At 51.1% G+C, this 14,251-nt stretch overlaps 1 protein-coding gene across 17 annotated transcripts in view; it reads left to right on the forward strand.

The window, feature by feature from the left end:
* Positions 1 to 14,251, forward strand: part of NFASC (neurofascin) — a 181,612-nt gene that overhangs the window by 93,893 nt on the left and 73,468 nt on the right. For all 17 annotated transcript variants that reach the window (XM_040462109.1, XM_040462108.1, XM_040462113.1 and 14 more), the window contains one exon: positions 14,024 to 14,207. In XM_040462109.1, the coding sequence (XP_040318043.1) occupies positions 14,024 to 14,207 (184 nt within the window). The remainder of the gene's footprint in view (positions 1 to 14,023; positions 14,208 to 14,251) is intronic.

Consider the following 14,251-nt stretch of genomic DNA (forward strand, 5'->3'; position numbering starts at 1 on the left):
CGCAGGTCTCCGTGTCCAAACCCCATGGTGTTAGTGACCCAGCCACTTATGTCATGACAGGCAGATGTCAGCCCCTCCCCACCCTGGAAGGAGCTACACTCTCTTGGTGGGTGCAGCTTCTCTGGGGGCCCCGGCCTGCCCGGAGGCGTATGAGTACCAGGGTGCCCTGTTAGTGCTGTGTGCCCCTACGGAGCCTGGTGCGAAGACTGGGTATTCAGCAGACATTCACGGTGGTCACCTTGAGGGAAAGGCCTCTTCCCCCTTTCTTCTCTCCCATTCCCTCCCTCCCTCCCTCGCTCCCGATTTAATAAATAGCCAAGTGGTTCAGGTTTCAATCTACAGATCAGTTCTGGGTGTTGAGCAGGAAACAGCTGTTTTCATCCAAATCCCCAGCCTTAAACCCAAGTGTCGCCCTCGGCCCCCTCCCCAGGCAGGAATCAAGGGCCACCTGATACTGCTGTTCCCCCCACCCCCCATCCCCCCTGAGCCCTGTGGCCTCTGTGAACTTAGCTGAGGCAGGGAGAGGAGGGGCCGGGTCTGCTGGGCGCCCCTGTCACCGTCACCAAGTGGATCACTATCAACGGTTAAACACACAGCCCCTCACTCCTCCCAGATCTCTCCCCCTGACAATGAAAGGGAGCCAAGGCTGAGACAGCCACCGAGCAGATGGAGACCACCCCCCTCCAACCCTGGGAAGGGAGGTGGAAGAAGGGGGGAGTCGAATCCCATATACTAGGCTTTCTTGGCTATTGGAAAATCCCACAAGACAACTGGTTCAACCCCACACGGCTGCGGCTGCGAGGAAACTGGGTCTCTCTCCCCCTGGGCGTGGGGAGAGGCCAGCATCTAGAAGCAGGCTGGTGAGTGCTTTCTTAGGCTGTCAAGCCCCGGTGCCCCAGAGGGTTCAGTGTAGTTACAGACAGCCCTTCAGAGCGGGAGGTGGGAGGATTGTGTGGGCAGATGCTTTCTTCTAGATGCTGAGACATGCGGTCATTCCGTGGGGGTGAGGAGGGGGTAGTGGGGAGATGCAGTTGTTTGGCAGGTGCTCCCAGAAGCGGCAGCCAGGGAGCTCCTCCCTGCTGCTTCCCCTTCAACTCTTGTCTTCCTCCAGAGATCCCTCTGTCTCTCTCCTACTTGCTTGGCGCTCTGGCTCTTTGGGACAGGCTGATGATCGTCAGCAGGGGGCATTTCCAGTTTCCTAGGAAACCCACCCCCTGGCCTTTAGATGCCTGTGAGCGGAGGGAGCGGAGCAGGCTCGGGTCACCATCTGTTGAATCGTTTATTCCTTGGCAGGAGAGAGATGGAAGGGAGGTGGCGGTGGGGATCAGAGGGCAGGCGGGGGGGGGGGGGGGACGGCGAGGAGGGTCCCCTGTAGCACCCACAGCAGTCCCTCCGCTGCAGGTGGACCTCAGAACCCTGGGCAGCTGTGCTGACGCCCTCAGGGCTGAGGGGGCAGCTAGGCTGGGAGTGGAAGGGACAGCAGTTCTGCGACTAGTGCCTGGCACAGCTGAGCCCCTAGATTCTGAGGGCCTGTCTGTGGGGTAGAGAAAACAGCGTAGCCCTGACAGATCGGACAGAAAGCTCTGAGAACGGGGAGGGGGAAGATTTCAGAAAAAAGGAGATGGGAGTGTGGGCTGAGAGGATGCTGGTGAGATGCCCTTCTTGGGTTACTGTGGTTATTTTCATTATCGGACTTGTATCTTAACAATGGTTTCATCCCGTGTGATATTCGCCAAGGATTTGTCATATGTGGATTTGCCGGTGGGATAACTATCTCCCAGTAATAGGAAGTATCTAGTCAGCTACTCATCCCACACATGTTTTTTGTACTGTCTTACTATGGAGGGAGGTAAGACATGGGCTCTGAGCTCAAGAAGCTGAGAGTTCGGGGGCACCTGGGTGGCTCAGTCAGTTAAGCGTCCGACTTCGGCTCAGGTCATGGATCTCGCGGTCCGTGAGTTCGAGCCCCGTGTCGGGATCCGTGCTGACGGCTCGGAGCCTGGAGCCTGTTTCCGATTCTGTGTCTCCCTGTCTCTCTGCCCCTCCCCCACTCGTGCTCTGTCTCTGTCTCAAAAATAAATAAAAACATTTAAAAACAAAAAAAAAAGAAGCTGAGGGTTCGATGCAGGAGACAGACACGGGAATCCCGTGGGCAGGAAGAAATGACTGCTGGAACAGAGTTTGGTGGCGCATTGGGAAACACAAGGGAAATGCAGCCTATTTTCAGGGCGAAAGCAGGGCTGGTGTCAGGGAGGGGTTGCCGCTCGGGGCCTTGGTAAAGAAGGGGACCTGCACTGGAGAGAAGTGAGGGAGTAGCATTCTGGCCTGGGTGAAGTGGGAGCAAAGGTCAAGGTCGCCGAAGGTGCCTGTTTGGCTGGAGCAGAGGCTGCGATTAGCGTGAGAGCTGCCCAAGGAGCGCAGATTGTGTCTCTTAGGCCGGCTCCTCGACCAGTTTTCCTGCCGCGAACAGACAGGATAGAGGGTGAGCATGGGCAGGATGCTGGCTCTTTGTTCTTCAAGTAAGAAGGCGGTAGGTGAGCAGGAATGTGGTTATTATCATAGTGATAACCCGAGACACTGGTTTATATTTATGTACAAGTCAGCTGTGACTGTTACGCGTTTGTATGGGGAGCAAATGAGCTGAGAAATACCTTAGCTCTGAGTCTGGAGTCCCAGCTAAGAAGGGCTGCCTACCTGTCTGCGTGAGCCCTCCGGCCCAGTGTGGGACACCTCTGAGCTCTTTCGGGCCCCACACGCCTGGCCCTGCCCCACTCCTTACTTCGATGTGCCTTTATTTCCTCTTGTGTTTCAGCTCCTCTCTCCGACTGCTGAAGAGGTTGCTTCCGGACAGCTATAGTTAATAAGCCTGCTACCTTTTTTTTTTTTTTTTTTAATCTGATGCACAATGGTGGAGTTTTACGTAGGCTCTGTTGGGCTTTTATTATCTCTGCTCCCTCACAACATCCTGTGGCAGTGATGTTTGAATGTGTTCCTTAGCTGGTGTGGGTAGTATTGTTCTCGTCATTTTATTATTTATTCCAGGCACTAATTGCTAGCATGTGGCCTCATAGCACTCATCTGTCGGTACGTCCCAAGGCATTAATCAGGAGCCCAGCCTCCAAGTACCTGCAGGACTGCTCTGTTCATGGCTCGGAGGCATCCAACTGAACATATTCGGTTCCGAGCTCATGTTCTCCTTGTGCCCGACCACGAACAGATTCATTCCCTGTTCTGTATTTCTGATACCGATCCTTAGCATTATCCTAATCCAGTTTCCCGACCTAGAAACCTTCATGCCGTCCTTCTTCTCACCACCCACTACCGGTCAGTCATCAGCTCCTGGTGACCCTAACTCAGAAAATATCCTCAAATCTCAGTGGTCCTTGGCCACTATGAAGCCATCCGCCCGTTGCACGCACACTCTCTCACACTGGGTGCAGAGGCATCTGGAATCTGGGAGAAGATGAGTGGAGTGGCAGGCAAAGGAGGTGTGGTCTGAGGAACCTCACCCTGGGGAGGAACCTTGGGTCCCAGAGGCGACGGATGCTATAGGGCAGAGAGTGGCCTGGGACTGAGCCCAGACCAGCCCCCCGATGGGCAGGTCACAGGCCCTCTCTCGGACCTGAGTTTACCCAATATTCAAAGAAAAGTCTTGCGTGGGTCGGAGTCAGCTTGAGGTCACCAGGAAGGAACACGATAAGCATAGTGAGAGCAGCTTAATTGGTGTCTCACGTTCCTATGCTTTATCCGTCTGCTTTTCCAACCACAACCACTGGAAGCAGCCAAAGCAGGAACATCTATTTCCATTGTTGAAATTTTTTTTTAAAAGCTCGGAAAACAAGTAATTTATTAAAAAAAAAAGTAAGTGGCAGGATGGAGGACTTTACTTGGGTCTTCTACTCCGTAAATATTCCCTTCCAGGCATACACCGGACGCAAGAATGATCAGGGCATGGGCTAAGCCTCAAAAATGCCACAAAGAGGAGAGACGAGTTAAGCTAGTGGTGAGCAAACTGCGACCCCCACCCCCCCCCCGGCCAATTCCAGCCCGCTGCCTGTTTTTGTAAATAAAGTTTTATTGGAACATAGCTATGCCCATTCGCTCACTTATTGGCCATGGTGGCTCTCTCACTACAATAGAAAAGTTCAGCAGTTGTGACAGAGGCTGTATGTCTCATAAAGCTGAAAATACCTACGATCTGGACCTTTACAGAGAAAGTCTCCGACCCTTAATTTAAAGTTTTACCGGTGTGCTAAGTGCCCCAGAGAGACAGGTGCAAGGGGGAGTAGAAATGGAGGCAAGCAGTGGGGCGGGGGTGGGGGTGGGGGAGCACAAGGAATTATTCACGAAGCAGAAGACGCCTGAGTGGTGCGATGTTGCAGACTGGATAGAAAATTAATCACGTGACAAGGAGGGAAGGCCTTTCCAGCCACCGAGGATGGCACATGTAAAATGTGGAGATTGTAAATGGTGTGTCAGTTACGGGGCATTTAGCATTTGGATGGGGTCTGAGAGTCCTGCAGGAGTCTGATCTCCTGGAGCCTTGCTGCACGCAGGAGTTTGGGTCTGACCCTATAGATGGATGGGGCGATATGGAAGGGTTTTCAGCCGAGCACTGACAGCCTCAGACAGGGGTTTAGAAAAATGACTGTAATAGCAACATGGAGAATGACCTGGAAAGATACCAGCTGGGGGGGGGTTACTGCAGTAGTCCACGAGACATGACATAGATCAAAGGTAAGAGGGTGGGAGCACGGGAAAGGGAAAGGGGGTGAGAGACACCGAGAGGGCCTCGGTGCCTCGTGTGAGGTGTAAGCAGCGGTGGGATTTCAGGGTGATTCCCAGGTGTCTGGCTTGGGCAAGTTGGGTGGGGGCCATCAACAGAGACAGGGAAGAGAGACAGAGGAACAGGACCCCAGTGGAAACACGACGAGCCCGTGGCAGAAGGAGAGGCTCTGGCAAGGTGATCACTGCCGCTGCGGAGGTTTGAAGGGCCAGAGAGAAGAGGAGGCCAGAAGTGGTGGTTCAGAGGCCAAGGAGAAAAGAATGTGAGGAGGGATGGATGGAGTGGTTGACGGAAGCCGATGCCGCCTCCAAGAGGTCTGGCGAGATAAAGACTAAGGACGCTAGAGTCGGCCGTCTGGAGGCCAACGGGAGGTCTGGAGGGAGCGTTCCAGAGTCTGGTTGGAGGAGGGAAAGAGAACTCAGGAAATAAAAGCAGAAGCCACAGTCCACTCTCTAAACAAACTTTCATGAGAAGAGAGAGAAGGAAAAAAAACAAATCAGGTGTATGTAGGGAGGCTGTGGGATCCAGAGAATAATCTTTTGTTTTTGTTAGGAGAGAAACTTGAAGGTGTTTCTCTGCTGAGGCCCGGAGAAGAGTTGGGAGATTCAGGAGCATGTGGAGCGGACAGCGGATGGTCAAGGGCGGGTCTCTGCGGAGGGGTGGGCCTGGGTCCAGCAGACGCCGGCAGGAGGAGGGAGGGACACTTTTTACGCAGAAAGTGGAGGCCATGGGAAGCGTAGGCACCCAGCTAACGTCCCACAGGCATTTCTGACCGTGACAGCGCGCTGTCAGCTGCACGTGGTAGAACACTCGACTCCAGCCGGCTTCAAAATTAAAGGGAATTTGTAATATAAATATATATGCAGTTGGAAGATCCACAGTTAGGGCTTGCTTCAGGGAATGCTCCGTCAGCGACACCAACGGTGGCATGAAGAATCAGGTCTTTCCCCTCTGCCTTCTGCGGTGTTAGACTATCCCCGTGTTACACACGGAGACACCCCCCACTCCCCCCTGGGGGACTGGGGATTGTGAAGCAGTCCCAGGAAGCCCCCTGAGCCCGGAGAGCACCGCAGACCTCAATGCAAAAGATGCGAGCCTTGGGACACCTGACGGCTTGCCACGTCCTTCCTCCCAGCCGCGCCTGGCTGTTGCGCCCACGCATTGTCGCCGATGGGTTCGGGGTTTTCTGCATTTGGAGAGTCAGACTGCTGCACAAGGATTTCCAGTTCTTTGTTTTACTGACGGAGTCCTTTCTTCAAATAAAACCTCATGCAAAACCCAGTATCAACAAACAGGGACTTTGAAGCAGCCCCGGTGAGAGTGGAATGGGGGTGGCGGCCGAAGTCCCACTTGTTCCTCCCTCTCCAAATGCTCTCCTCCCTTGGAGAAGGTCCCCGGCACTTCCAAAGAAACCACCAGGCTCCTCTGACCCAATGCAAAAACCTGGCACTAAAAGGTTCGTGAGAAATCTTTCAGCCCTACCCTCCTTACCCTGAATACTTGGTGGGAAACCCCAGGGTGGCCGTGAGGCTGGCTGCATTGGGTGGTTTCATTGAAACAGTGGTGAAGTTTCTGGGTTGGAAAGTGAAGAGGCTGGCCTCACCCCGGAGGGTCTGCCTGCCTCCACTGCCACCTGTCTACATGCCGCCCTCCAGACAGCAGCCAGGGTGGCCTTTGAGAACAGCTCTCATCAGGTCACCCACCACTTAGAACCCTGCAGTAGCCTCCTGGCGTGTTTAGGATGGAATTTAAATTCCTTACTTTCATCTTCAGAGCTGGCCACACTGGTTTATTTCACCTACTCATCTACTTCCTGCCACAGGGTCTTTGCACAAGCGGTTCCCCTGGCCCCGGATGTTTTCCTGACCCACCTTTATAAAGTTGGCTCCTCCTTGCCATTTAGATCTCCGTCAAATGTCACCTTCTCACAAGAGGCCTTCTTTGACCATTCACTGCCCTTTACCACATCAGCCTATTGGGGTTTCTTTTCTTCTTCTTTTTCTTTATTTATTGACTTGATTTTTTTTTTTTAGAGACCTTTTAGATTTACAGCAAAATCAAGCTGGGAGGTATCGAGATTTCCCGTAAACCCCCTACCCCCACACACGCACAGCCTCCCTCATTAGCACCACCCCCCACCGGAGAGGTGCAGTTGTAACAACTGATGAACTCACCCTGACACATCCTAATCACCCACAGTCCGTAGTTGACATGAGGGTTCACTCCCAGTGCTGTCCTTCTGTGGGTTTAGACGAATGTGTAATGACATGGGCCCAGCATCATAGTCTCATACAGAGGAGTTTGATGCCCTGAAAATCCTCCGTGCTCCATCTATTCATTCCTTCTCCCCCCCACCACCCACCTCTGGCGACCACTGATCTTTTTACCACCTCCATAGCTTTGCCTTTTCCAGAATGTCACCTAGGGACATAGAATCATACTGTATGCAGCCTTTCCATGGCTTCTTTCACTTAGCGATACGCATTTAAGCTTCCTCCGTGTCTTCTCGTGGCTTGATAGCTCATTTCTTTTTAGCGCTGAATAGTACTCCGTCGTGTGGATGCTCCACAGTTTAGGTATCACCTACTGAAGGATGCTCCACAGTTTAGGTATCACCTACTGAAGGATGAAGGGCATGTAGGTCGCCTCCATATGTGCAGGTCGGATTGTGTTTTCTTCACTGGACCTACTGCGACCTGATTTGTTTGTATTCACTGCCGATTTCCTGTCTCCCTCACTGGAAAGAAGGCTCCACCAGAGCAGAGAAACCTTATCTCTCGTCCTTGTGTTATATTCTCTAAAGCAGCACCTGCTGCCAGATCTGGTAAATGAATGAGTGGCCTGCCGACTGCCACCCAACAGTCCCGGGGGGGGGAGGGGCAGGGTTCTGCTCTCGGAGACGTGGAACTGGCAGCTGAGCCACATTTCAGCCCCACCAGTCTTTCCTCCCATCATCACAGATGTGTTGTGACCACTGGCACAGCCCCGCCCAGAACGGGGCTGCGGGAATGTGGGGGGCTCCCGGTGATGACAGCTTGTGGGAGCCATGGGCCTCTCAACCGTCTGCCGGGGACAGCTTGTGGTGCCAACCCCAGGGGCTCCCCAGTCTGGGGAAAGAAAGCAAACCAGGATCCAGAAAGAAGGAAAAATTGGAAAGCACACTGATTGCAGGTGGATAATTATTACTAGTAGCCGCTGTTACCAGTAACGTCACGTAGGTAACCAGGATGCTTCCTTCATCCTGCGAACTCAAAGCCCGCCCCGGGGCAGCAGCTAACACGTACTGAGCGTCACTCTGGGCCCTGTGCTTTGCCAAGGGCTTTAAATAGGAATTGTGTATTAAGTCATCCCAGAAGCCCTCTGGAATAGTCCTGTGTGAGCTTTTCAGATGAGAAATACAGAGGTCTGAAGGTTCAATACTTGCCCGTGACCCCCACCCCCTCAAACTCAAGACAGTCATGCTGCACAGCCCATGCTCTCGAACTTGACCAAGAGAGGCTGTCGTGTCCAGCAGTCCGCACCAATGGTTGACCATCACCCGACTCCCACACCCTTCCTGGGCCCCGTCTCAGACATTGTGAATCTGAATCTCCCACAAGGCTTGCAAATTTAAAGTTCCGGAAACTTTAAAGCTTCAGTTCAGGGAGCTTACCTAAGTGAAGGAAGCATCCCACATAAGATAACAGAATTTCTAAGGGCATTCAAATTCAAAAAAAAAAAAACAAAAACAAAAAAAAAACAGTTTTTTAAATCTGCAAGCCCGATTTGGCCCCCTGCCTAGAAGTTTGAGGGTCCAGGGATCTGTGTATTTAAATAGTGCCGAGGAGTTTCTGAGAAGCATCCAGCTCCTTCCCGTGTGGGTGCATTGTCAGCACAGCACCTGGCCAAATGCTGCTTGGATTCTTTATGAAACAGTGAGCTCAGTACTGCACCAGGCAGAACATTGCATGTTTGGGTAACTCGGTTCCCTCTCTCTTTTCTTCTCTTTTCACAAAGGGGTTGCAGGGCAGGGGCAGGATTTCAGAAGTGCAAGCATCGAATTAATCGTCTTCCGCAGCGTATAGTACACCATCAGCCCACACAAGATTTCTCTTGTGGTTTTGTTTTTGTTCTTTTCCTCACTCTCTCCCCCTGCAATAGCCCTCCCTTTTATGTATTTTACATCCTTACGATCCACCTCTAACCTGTTTGATCTGATGTAAAAGGATCTTTCGGACACATTGTATCGACAGTGTGTGTGGGTAGAGTGTTTACTTTCGTGGATGGTACTGTAGGATGGCTACATTTATCAGATTATTCTTCCTTACATCTCAGAGCAGCAGCTGCCTCTCTGGAACCTTCTCCCATTCCATTCTAGTTTTTTCCCTCGTGGAGCTAAACGGAAAAATTCCACACCTTCTCCCAGCATTCCAAAACAGTCATCACGGCCCCTCTTCTGCAGCCCCCATCTGCCCTCTCACCAGATATGGGATTTTCCCTTTTTCTCTCCAGGATGCTCTGTAGTTAGATGGCATTCTCCACGCACCCCCACACCCGCCCCTGGGTGATGTCATTCTCTACCCCTAATGGGAGAGGAACCTGAGATACTTTGTGACTGGGCCACCCAGCAAGATAGCGTAAGAAATAAGATTTGATTAGAAGCAGGCACTTACCTGCCTTCAGTTAGACATCCCTGCCCTTGGCCTTTCCTACCTGGTTATCGGGATAGGAAAACTGTAACCCTTGGTGATGTGGGGGTACCTGCAGGCAGGACATCTCCCTCCTCACTCTGCATTGACTTCTTTGGGTGCAACACTAGAATCCACATGCCCGGACCCCAGTTAACACTCCTGTTCCTTAGACATGGGTGGAGAGTCCTTCAGAATGTACGGGAAGGATTACAAGCCGTGTGCCTCTCCTCCAGGCTGAGCGGACCAGGCTCAGGAAGGTGAAGGTGCCTATATGCCCATGTGGAATAACGCACAGTATGTACAGCCATCACCTCAATCGAGTCGTTCTTATTATACTCCCGTGGAATCCCTTCCTCATCCTGACATTATCATCACCCCGAAAGGAAACCCCATACCCATTATTTCCCATTCCCCCTTCCCCTCTGCCTCTGGTAAGCACCAACCTGTGTTCTGTCTGTACGGACTTACCTATTTGGGATCTTCAATATAAATGAGATGATTCTGTATGTGACCTTTTGTGTCTTGCTCCTCTCAGCGAGCATAACCATCTCAGGTTTCGTCCACGTTGTAGCAGGTGTCAGTACCTGCCTTCTGTGGCCAAGTGATAGTTCGTGGAATGTACGTACTGCAATTTTGCTTATGTATTCATCTGTTGATGGACATTTGGGCTGTTTCTACCTTCTGGCTGTTATGAATGATGCTACTATGAACATGTGCACACAGGGACTTGTTTGAGTACTGGTCTTTAACTCTTTGGGGCATATACCTAGAAGTAGAAATATGGGGTCAGGTGATAAATCTGTGTTTACTTTTTTAAAGAAACTACATTTTTTAAATTAATTAATTAATTAATTTTTAAATGTTTTATTTATTTTTGAGAGAGAGAGAGAGAGAGAGGGCACACAAGCAAGGGAGGGGCAGAGAAAGAGGGGGACAGAGGATCCGAAGCAGGTTCCACACTGAGAGCAGTGAGCCTGATGCAGGGCTCCAGATCATGAGATCATGATCTGAGCCGAAGTCAGACGCTCAACCAACTGAGCCACCCAGACACCCACATTTATTTATTTTTTTATTTAAAATGTTTTTGTTTTGGGGGCGCCTGGGTGGCTTAGTTGGTTGGGCGTCCGACTTCGGCTCAGGTCATGATCTCACGGTTCGTGGGTTCAAGCCTCACATTGGGCTCTGTGCTCACAGCTCAGAGCTTGGAGCCTGCTTTGGATTCTGTGTCTCCCTCTCTCTCTGCCTCTCCCCTGCTCACCCTCTGTCTCTCTCTCTCAAAAATAAATAAACATTAAAAAGAAAGATGCATTGACTGTATATTAAAATGTTTTTGTTTTTGTTTTGAGAGAGAGAGACTGTGCATGAACACATGAGCAGGGGAGGGGCAAGGGCAGGAGGGACAGAGGATCCAGAGCATTTCTTTTTTAAATAGCAACTTTACTCTGGAACTTTCCTGCATATGGAGAGATGGGAAATTGGGTGAGGAGTCGGGAGATCTGGGTTCTTTTCCTGGCTTTGCCCCTAACCAGCTGTGTGACCTTGAGCAAATCACTTCCCCTCGCTGGGCTCTTGTTTTCTCATTTGAAAAGTAAGGGGATTTCATAAAGCAAAATGATCTTAAAAGTCTCTTACTCTTTTAAGATTTTACTGGGAAAAAATGGGTTCCAGAGAGAAGAGGGGGAGAGAATTATCAAACAGCTATCAGATTATCTTCAAGAACTTTGTCTACCGTGTTTTAAAATTGTGAGTTAAAAACACCCCAAATAATTGGGCTTTTTTTTTTTCCTGCCAGTGTGTTTCTAGTTAGTGAATAGCTCTGGCTTCTTATGCCCATCAAGATTCCCAGAACAAGATACCCTTCTCCTGCCCATCACTTCCTGTTGCTGGGCAGCTCCTGAACAAAACATGGCAGTCATGAAGCCAAGACGGGAGCCAACCCATCCCCACTGTCCTACGTGAAGGAATGCTGAGCCTCACCCCATGCTGGTTCTCTCAGTACATGGTGTCAGCTGGATAGCCTGAGTCTGGTCTTTGGAGATGTACGACCCAAGGAGGGGAGTTAGCAGACCCTTCCTGTGTCTGTATAAAGACCGTCTTTGGAGGAAGAACCAAAGACGTCCTGTGACGCCGTCCAGCCAGGAGATTTTCCTCCTTGGGAGATTTCTACTCCCCTGACCCTCTTCTAGCTGATTGATCTCTGGCCCAAGTGCAGTGCCTAGGGAGGGAGGGAGTTTTTTCCTCCACTGGAGGGGATCCTCCACAGTATACCATCCAGGTCCAAAGCATGTGTTCCCCTGAGCCGCCTGCTGGTTTTCTGGGGAGACCCGAGTTTAAACAACAAAAACATGTGATCCAAGTGGTTTATTTCATTCAGTCAGCCATTTATTTGCTCATTTTTCATCCATCCATCACATATTTTTGAGTGCCTGCCATATTAGATTCTAGGAATAAACAAAATGAGGCACCTTCCCTATGGACCCTTCCTTTTTTAATAGAGGGTACAGATGAGTGGCTTTTGGAAAGAACACAATGAATACGAAGTGACAAGTGCTATATAATAGGGGGCCACAAATGGTGTTCAGGAGTACAGACGAGGGAAGTCACACTTGGCAAAAATCGTGAGAGGGCAGATTCAAAGCATGTTCTAGACAGAAGCTAATCTGTGTAGAAGTCACAGAGCACGACACATGATGGGACCTAGGAGATGACCAGTACTTGCTGGAACACAGAGGGAGGGTGACGAGAGGGGAGGTTGGAGAGGGGACTCCATTAGGGAGGATTTCACTGTCGGGCATCTGTGAGCTAGTGAGTTGGCTGGGGCCTGGCATATTTGTATCCACACTTTAGAAAATGACACCTCTGGTGTTGGGTGAAGAATGAGTCAGAGGGGTAAGAGTAGAAGTGGGGAGGGACACCCGGCTGCCTCATTTGGTAGAGCATGCGACTCTTGACCTCGGGGTTATAAGTTCGAGCCCCACGCTGGGTGTAGAGATGACTCAAAAACAAAATCTTAAAAACAAAGAAAAAAAAAAGAGTGGAGGTGGGGAGACCACTCAGGAAGCTGCTGTGGTCACTGCCATGAAATGATGGTGACCGAAACCAAGGCGGAAGCAGCGGGAAGGAAGTAGATGGGGTCCAGAAACACGTGAGGTTGGGGGCTGCTGCTGGGCCCAGCGTCCAGGACAGAAACTGCTGAAATCTGAATCAGAATCCTTTAGCCCGCCCCACATCCTGGCACAAGGGAGGGTCCTTATCCCCCGGGTCTTCAGAAGCATAACCTTGTCTCCCAGGAGCAAGCCTTGGAGCCCTGCTCCTGTGCCCGACAGCCTCAGTCAGGACAGACGGGAGCTGGTGACAGTGTACAGGTGAGAGAAGAATCCCGGGGGACCTGCCTCCAGCCATCCTCTTTGACTTGGCCCCCATGGCAGAACAGCAAACTGGACCAAGTTTTAAGCTCCCATGTTCTGGAAACAGTGGCAGTCTTAAAGCACTGTATCTCATTCTTTTTTTTTTTTTTTTTTTCCAAGTATAGTTAACATACAGTGTTATATTAGTTTCAGATGCACAATATAATGACAACAGTTCTACACATGACTCGGTGCTCATCACGATAAGTGTACTCTTATCCCCTTAATCTATTTCATTCACCCCCCACCCACCTTCCGTAGCCATCCTTGCTTTTCTGTCTCAGGAGGAGGGAAAAAGGGTTTATCTCTTAAGGACTCCTCCCAGGCCCCTTGGGCAGCCATTTTTAATCCTTCCCCTTGCAGGCCTTAGAATGATTTCTTGTGCTTGAGGATGTGAACATTGGGCGGTCATAATGTCGCTCATTCTACCAACCCCCTGGAAGCCCCTTCTTCTGGGTCATAGTCTCAGCACTGCCATTATCTCTAAAGGGACAACATCAGGGCCACCATACCTTTGTGCACAAAATATCTGCAGAAATTCATTTAAAAAAAAAAGTCCCAATGAGCAACCAGCTTCCACCTGTCTAACCGCTAACCCTCAGTGTAGCTACCTTCACTCGGCCCCTGGATCAGAGGGCATCAGTGTGATCTTTTCTCTGTGCCCTACCCCAGACCCACTCAAACCCAGGCCCATACAACACATAGGGTTCCTAGAAGCTCTGAGATTCGTGTGTTTCTCACTGGCCTAGTGCATGGCATCTTCTAGGTGCTGGGCCAGTGGGACAGTGTTTGTTTCCAGGATTATTCCAAGCGGAGTTGCCCTTCCTTCTAGAACAGTGGTTCTCAACCGGGAGTGGCTTTGTCCTCCAGGGGACAGTTGGCAATGTCTAGAGACATTTTCGATTGGAGGCAGGAGTGGGTTCTGCTGGCATCTAGTGGATAGAGGCCAGGGATGCTGCGAAACGTCCTGCAATAATACCCAAGGCAGTTCCCCACACAGAGAATTGTGGGTCCCACATGTCCATCAAGGTTAAGAAATCCTATTCTAGAACACTGGTCTGTGACCAACAGGACCCTGGAGTCCTTCAGGCCCCGGAGGATTGCTAGAACAGACCACAAGTTCAAGAAAAACTCACTTGGCATTGTATTTCTTTCCACAGCTGAACTCTGTCCGAGAGGCCCAGTTAGAGCTGCTGGAGGCAGCAAGACCCCGCGGGCCGGGGAGCAGGGAGCGGGGCCCAGTACTGAGGATGGCCAGGCAGCAGCAGCCGCCGCCCTGGGTCCACGCAGCCTTCCTGCTCTGCCTCCTCAGCCTCAGCGGGGCCATCGAGATTCCTATGGATCGTGAGTCCTGCCCCATCCTCTTTGATTCTCCTGATTTGGGGCAG

This window comes from Herpailurus yagouaroundi, unplaced genomic scaffold (assembly GCF_014898765.1).
Source record: "Herpailurus yagouaroundi ecotype Mexico unplaced genomic scaffold, PumYag 308, whole genome shotgun sequence".
NCBI lineage: Eukaryota > Metazoa > Chordata > Mammalia > Carnivora > Felidae > Herpailurus > Herpailurus yagouaroundi.